The sequence below is a fragment of the Oryzias melastigma genome, linkage group LG6 (assembly GCF_002922805.2).
Source record: "Oryzias melastigma strain HK-1 linkage group LG6, ASM292280v2, whole genome shotgun sequence".
NCBI classification, from domain to species: Eukaryota; Metazoa; Chordata; class Actinopteri; order Beloniformes; family Adrianichthyidae; genus Oryzias; species Oryzias melastigma.
The window spans coordinates 9,067,235-9,074,479 of record NC_050517.1 but is presented as its reverse complement, the minus strand read 5'-3'; the positions used below and the strand labels follow the sequence as shown (position 1 = coordinate 9,074,479).

Below are 7,245 nucleotides of genomic sequence, written 5' to 3'. Positions count from 1 at the left end.
ATATTTATGCTACTTATTTTACATGTATGTACTTTTAGAGGTACTTGTTGGCACTCCAATACAGAAAAATCTAACATAGAAAACCTCATTAAATACAAGATATACATATCAGTTCACATACTATATTATCTTTTGTCTTGTTTATCCTAATTTCTAAACCTGTCTCCTCAGTTATTTTATATTATAGGATGGTGAGGAAAACTTTTTTTTGCAGGTACTGCTATTACTTCAGCATAGCAATGTTTATCTTAATTGATTCAGTTTTTTCTTCTCTTCTATTCTATGTAATTGTTATCATCTTATATTTATTTGCGCCTTTGCTGTTGTACAAGCTGTTGTTATAATAATTATTATTTCTATTGGACTATGACAGTTACCTATGTGTATGAACTAAATAAGTAGGATTGCCTGTAGGAAAGCATTGACGTATTGTTTTGGGGAATTAATACAAAGTAGTCATGTGCAGTGCCATTTAGCTAGTTCTTTCTTTCTTTGTTCTTTGTTTGTTTTTGTTTGTTTGGTTTTTTTACAATGTCTCATAATACATTGACAACCCAGTTTCAAGTCTGTGGATTTCTTTTCTCTTGCAATGTGTTGCTTTTAAAGCTCGGTTATGACTTACAAAGTCTTTAAATAGAGTTCTATAATCCCCCAAAATAATTTAATAATTCCTTAAAAATGTTTTTTTTTTTTCTTAAATGCCCTATATCATGCTATTCTTAAGTCTTTCAGTGTAAACTATTTCCATATATATGATACTAAATTGCCTTTGGCACGTTAAATATATTTTTTTATACAGTTATTTTTCCGGATTGGGAGTGCAGAGTTTTAGAGGAATGCTCAGAGATGCATCAGTGGATCAAAATACAGTTTTGGGGTTAGTTTTTTTTCTCAGGAATTAACACTATAATACACTTAGAAGCTTAAAAAAGTTTATTTTTTGGATGATATAGGCCCTTTAATTGTGCAGGAATATTTTTTAAAAGCTCATTCCCAGCAGAGGGCACTATAGGATCACTTTGTCCTGAAATCAGAGCCGTTGATGATGGGGATGGTTTTTTTTTAATACAGAATTTCGCGGTTTGAGCATTTTTTTTTTCTTGATTAACAACCGTCACAAAACTGTGTAACCCGTGGACTCACTTTATTCATTCATATCAGAAACAAACAAACTATTTGATTTAAAAAAAAATGACAAAAATGAACAAAGATTTAAGTGTGCATTCTTCACCAATGTCTTTGAAAACAAACTAGTTGAAACCGTGACAAAGGGCACAGAGATTATTTTTCTGTGCTGTGGTTTCTACATAAGTCTCACCATGCATTTATGCTTTTTTTTAAAAAAAATCATTCCTATGTGTTAAATTACTTCTGAATGATTTGTTTTACTGGTAATTAGTAGGAAATAGAAAATCAGAAAGTGTGAAAAGATCTTTCTGTTATCTGCAGCCTTTTAATGTTGCACATGGTGGATAAATGACATGTGTTGCAGCATATTTTGACTTGGTTTCTTCTCCCTTGCAGATTTGTGTTGTGTTCATAGAAATGGACGAGCAGACGGGCTCTCCTGCAGCCAACACTGACACCAGCACCCAGAGGAACGGAGATGAGGTTCCTAGGACACATTTGTTTTTCATTTGGAAGCTTGAGTCACCAAAAAATAAGACAGATATGTTTATTTTCAGAGTTTTAATAGCAGAAGGATTGAAGTATTTCTTTTAGGGGTCTCTTACATCCCTTGATATTCATCACACACTTATCTATGCAGAAACCGCGGCGAGGCAGTTGGACCAAAGGAAGGAAAAGAAAGAAGCCGATGAAGGACAGCAACGCTCCCAAAGCCCCTTTGACAGGCTACGTCCGCTTCATGAACGACAGGCGGGAGCAGCTACGGGCCGAGCGTCCAGACGTCCCATTTCCAGAAATTACCAGGATGCTGGGCAACGAGTGGAGCAAGCTCCCCCCGGAGGAAAAGCAGGTCAGTGAAGAACATAATCAAGTTTATAGAGTGAGAATAATATGATGAGGATGGAACGCGTTTCTCTTTACATTTGTCCTTTATGAAAAATTCTCTTCAAGTAATTTATACTTTTCTTATAAATTAAGTGTGTCAATACAGGAGTATAGTGGGAAATGTTATAAACTCAGTTGTACAATTGTAAACTTAGAAGAAATATTAAGAATTTGAAGAAAAAAAAAGTTAGAGCATTGAAGGTCGTGGCTGGGTCTTCCAACATGATAATGATCCGAAACACACGACAAGGAGAACCAAGGAGTGACTCTTTAAGAAGCATGTCAAGGTTCTGGAGAGGCCTAACCAGTATCCAGACCTGAAGTCAATAGAAAATCTATTGGTGAACTCAAACTGTTTCTCAGTGACAGCTCAGAAACTTGACTGATCTAGAGAAGATCTGTGTGGAGGAGTGGGCCAAAATCCCTCCTATAGTGTGAGTTAACCTGATGAAAAACTACAGGAAATGTTTGTCCTGTGGAATCACAAACAAAGAAAACTGTACCACATATTCCCCGCCAACCCTTCATTTTTTCTCATTCCGTGCGCTCAGAGATACCTGGACGAGGCCGAGCGAGATAAGGAGCGCTACATGCGTGAGCTGGAGAAGTACCAGAAGACGGAGGCCTACAAACACTTCACCAGGAAAGTCCAAGAGAAGCAGAAAGGCAAGAGACACAGAGGAGGTGAGAACTGGTTCAGTTAGCAGTGGGGGGGGGTGATGTCAACCACTCAAAATAGCTAATCTGCCAGATAACCTACTTTCCCCCTTTGGGCTTCCTGTTACAACACAGAAACGTCCTTTCTCTATTTCTCTAGTAGAGCAGTCGATGTTGGTGGTCAGATTCTGTCCAGACAGGATGAGTCATGTTATGCTTTTCCAGTTCTGCTGACTCAGATTGAAGTTGAACTTTTTTCTGATTCTCTATTTATGTGTTAAAATGGATGAATGCGCGTCAGGAAAAATGTCTGTTCTGTCTCCTGGTTTCACTAGTTCTTTTTACTTTCCTCCACAGATGCTGGACACCAAACAGCCAGTGAGTCTCTTCATGAGGTCAGTACTAAACCCCTCTTCTCTACCTATTTTAAATCAGCTGAATAAAAGCATATAAAGGGCCCTAATTTTCTAAATTTCTCAGGGGTGGGGGCTTCTGCATTTTGGTGGGATCTCTCGCTTCTGCTGTTTGTTTTCCTCACACTCTGCACATTAACTTCTCGTTGTTTCCTCATTGAAGTTGGCCTAATCAGCTTTGGCTTAAGCCAGTCAAATACTTGGCTTTTACTAAGTGTGTAATTCATTTGACTGAATTGTGTGTGTAATTGAGAGTTTTGCTGATGCAGCTGCTTCAGCGTGCTCTGGAGGTTTCTTTAGACCCTCAGCTTCATGAGATTCTGCATGAATTAGATTTTACTCAAGAAATGAAGATCGATGGTTCATCCTTGTGATCCAGGGAAGCTTGCATTCTCCTTTCTTTTCATATTTTGAAACCCATTTCTCTAGTGGAGCTTCTCCTACCTCTGAAGCAGCAGTAATGAGATTACTTCTACCTCTGCATTTCGTGGACCACACTGCTTTATTTCTCTGGTGGCCAGATATGAAATCCATAATGATGAATGGCTGCTTCTTCTTTTCCTGCTCATCTTCACGTTCTGTTAACAGAAAGATGTGGAGGGGAAGGACAGGACCGTGTTTGACATTCCCATCTTCACCGAGGAGTTCCTCAACCACAGCAAAGGTAAAGAACTCACAACATCAGCGGAGAACCATGCTGGGTTTGAACTCGAGTTCTTTTTTCTTCCTGATCAGCAAGAGAAGCTGAGATGAGACAGCTGCGCAAGACTAATATGGAGTACGAGGAGCGCAACGCGGCTCTGCAGAAGCACGTGGAGAGCATGCGGGGGGCAGTGGAGCGGCTAGAGGGCGACGTGATGCAAGAGCGGGGCCGCAACGGGCTCCTTCGCCAGCACCTGGAGACCCTCCGCCAGGCGCTCACCTCCAGCTTCTCCTCTGTGCCTCTGCCAGGTCAGACCAGCCGAGATCAACGCCAGCCACGCGATGACATCACTCATTTCGCAAAAAGTACACTCGTTCAGAGGCAGCAGAGATTTTTTTTTTCCCCCCAAGTGAATTATTTTGTCAATTCAGTCGACATTTTTTCACATTATGGACGCCACCATGTCAACACATTCCCAAGTCGTCACATATGGACGTATGGTTGAGGACCCTCCGCATCACTTTGAGGGTGTCCGCAACTCATCGTTTTTGACGTGCTGGCTGTTCCCATTGAATCAGAGCTCTCCAACCTCCGGGCCGCAAACCGGTACCGGACGCGCACCGATACCAAACGCGGTACTGCTGTACTGGATGCAGACCGGTACTGGACCCAGTGCCAGAGGCAGATCCATACTGGGTTAAGGTGCATTCACACTAGGGGTGTAACAGATCACAAAACTCACAATTCCGATCGTGTCACGGTTTTAGGGTCACGGTTCAAATCAGTATTTGGATCAGTAAAATGTAAACAGGAAAAAAAAGCCTAAAATTACCTTTTTGAAAAGCTTTAAAACATATATTTGAGAAAACATATATAAAGTACTTCAAAGAATAAATATTCACTCAAACATCTTTGAACTTTGAACATGAGCAAAAATGTAAAAAACACGTTGTTTCTGATTACATTTACATGTCTGGAGATCAAATATGCAAAAACTGAGAGAAAAGAATGCTTTATATCCACCCCCTATGTTCAAATTAAAGCTAAAATGAAAAAAATAAAATTAAACTTTCACTATTTTTGGTATTAATTGTAGTATTGAAACTAACTGTGGGAACATTTAAATCTTTTAAATCATTATTATTATTATCCGTAGTACAGGTGAGCCACTGCCATGACCGCTTTTCCTGGTGATTTTTGATCCTTTTGGCTTGCCATACTGCCTTCCCCTGACAGCACGTCCCTGTTGCAGGACAGCTGCTGCTCCTCACTGGGAGATCTGAACCCACACAGAGACGTGCTTTTATTTCACTCTTCAAAATAAATGCACTGGATTTCTCAGAATTCGCTTCCTCCATGACAAGTTTGAGAAAAGTTTTTAAAGGAAGCTCCTCCCACACGCGACGGGAGCTTCAGATTAATAGATTTTTGGAAAAGTGTCCCGCTGAGTTAGCGTATGTCGCCGCCCAGGCTGGCGGTCCCTGGGCAGCAGACCTCGCTATGCTGGCCTGCTGGGGGTTGGCTCCCCAGCAATCGGGTGGCGATTGCAGTGGCCGTGGCGCCTCAGCTCTATAGGCTCGTGGGGTTTTATTCCCCAATCAAGACAAAATAAAAAGAACCCCAGTTTTGATTTTTTTTGTCCCCTCTCAGGTTAAGGCTCAAACTGGGCCACAGACAGACAGAAATAATGTTTAGAACAGCTGTAATCCAGGTCCAGCTCTTCCTGCACTGTATGGGTAGACGCACCGAGAGACACTGAATGATCTGGTGAACTCAGACCTGGCAACTTGTTTACTAGCATCTCTAAAGCTCTCCAAAATAAATAAACCCAAGGTTCTCGCTCAGCATCATCCATGTTTTCCATGATGTTGCAACAAATGTTGTCCAGAACAACTTTGGAGGTTGCTCCGCAGCCAGGGCCTCGCGCAGTACATTTGATGCTCGTCAAAAGAGAGGCGGTCAATGCGAATTTAAGACGCCGGCCGCATCTGGTATGAATGCAGCATCAAGGTACTGGCACCGGCTGAGGACTGGTTTACGTCCAGACAAAACGCCCGGACCCCTGATTTAGTGTGAACAGCCAGCACGTCAAAAAACGGCGAGTTGGGGACACCCAAAGTGCCCAAAAGTGACCTGGAGGGGGCCATTAACCAAACATTAGAATGTAACATCTTGTGAATGAGAACCTGTGGACCAGCAGTGACTGGTTTGAGTTGATTTGAGTCATCATTTCTATGGCAACCAGTCTCACCAATCATTAGTGAGCTGGTTGGGAGGCCACACCCCCACCACTGTAAAACGGGCTCGGTAGAATCTGTCAATCGAACATTTTGAACATTTGACGACATCTTTTTATTGAGGCATCTGATTAGTCAGTTAATAACTTGAATAACTTGAAAAAATATTGGGTAAATGTAATTATGAGTAATGAGTTCTGGTTCTGTATGAAGCCTGGGTGGAGCCTCTTTTGTCTTGATGCTGTTTTTAATCTTTACAGCAATAAATGTCACTATTTACATGTTTACTTCGAATACTAACTGTGTGATAGTGGTTTGGTCACCTGACGTTCTCACCACTTCCCATACTCGCTCACAGGCAGTGGAGAGACGCCGACTCTTGAAACGGTTGACTCCTACATGAAGAAGCTCCACACCATCATAGTCAGTAACCCTCAGGAGCACGAGAATCTCATCAACACTGTGAGAGATGTGGTCAACCGTCTGGACAGGTACCTCTCAGCATTTCTCTGGATCTCCTTACGTATTCCCAGATTCCTGAACTTTTGTTTTTGTTCCGATCAGATAATTCAACCAAAGCTCTGCTGAGGCTCATTCCAGATCAACTATTCCCACGGAGCTGTTGGATCTTCTAGACTTCACATCCCAGTTTTCCTGAGAACCTGTTACTCTGCTTTCATGATCTTAGCTGAACGCGGCTTCTCATATTTATTTATTCTTTTGTTTTTTAGACATTTTAAACATTTCAGAGATTTCTGCTCATTCGTCTCGTTTCATATTAGTCACCTTCATGTGAACCATATTCCACATCACTTCCTGTCAGTTATCTAGTTAGTGGGTTTGTACTTTATTATATCAAAGAAAATATTGTTACTCGTCTCCTGTATCTTTGCTATGTAAAAAAACAATGTGCCATTTTTTTATTTGTGTGATCAATTTTTGTCTTTTCAATAAATGTTTTAATGATATGGATTTTAAGTTTGTTAGGACATTTGGGTACATGTTTGCACTGAAATGAAAATAAAACTATAAACAAGAAAATAATTTTTTTCTAGTTTGTCAAGTTGTTTCTGCTAAATGCATGAAACAAAAATTCATATTTTTATTTGCTCAATGAAAAGAAATGTTCTTAGCAAAAAGCAAGCTGTTCACTTCTGTCTGAGCTTGATTAGATTAGCGTATTTGCTACCAGGTCAGTTCACCAAGTGACCTCCAGGGGTTTGTCACTAAATTAAATTTTTTTTATTTTTTTTATTATCATTGTTGAGCCACAATGCACTTT

General features: G+C 40.7%; 1 protein-coding gene across 2 annotated transcripts in view; it reads left to right on the top strand.

Moving 5' to 3' along the window:
- hmg20a (high mobility group 20A) overlaps positions 1-7,007 on the top strand; it is an 8,059-nt gene extending 1,052 nt beyond the window's left edge. For both annotated transcript variants that reach the window (XM_024282640.2, XM_024282639.2), the window contains exons 2-9: positions 1,525-1,611; positions 1,769-1,978; positions 2,565-2,697; positions 3,028-3,065; positions 3,672-3,747; positions 3,819-4,034; positions 6,322-6,454; positions 6,528-7,007. In XM_024282640.2, coding sequence (XP_024138408.1) covers positions 1,546-1,611; positions 1,769-1,978; positions 2,565-2,697; positions 3,028-3,065; positions 3,672-3,747; positions 3,819-4,034; positions 6,322-6,454; positions 6,528-6,531 — 876 coding nt within the window. In that variant the 5' untranslated portion in view covers positions 1,525-1,545 and the 3' untranslated portion in view covers positions 6,532-7,007. The remainder of the gene's footprint in view (positions 1-1,524; positions 1,612-1,768; positions 1,979-2,564; positions 2,698-3,027; positions 3,066-3,671; positions 3,748-3,818; positions 4,035-6,321; positions 6,455-6,527) is intronic.
- The last annotated feature ends 238 nt before the right edge of the window (positions 7,008-7,245 follow it).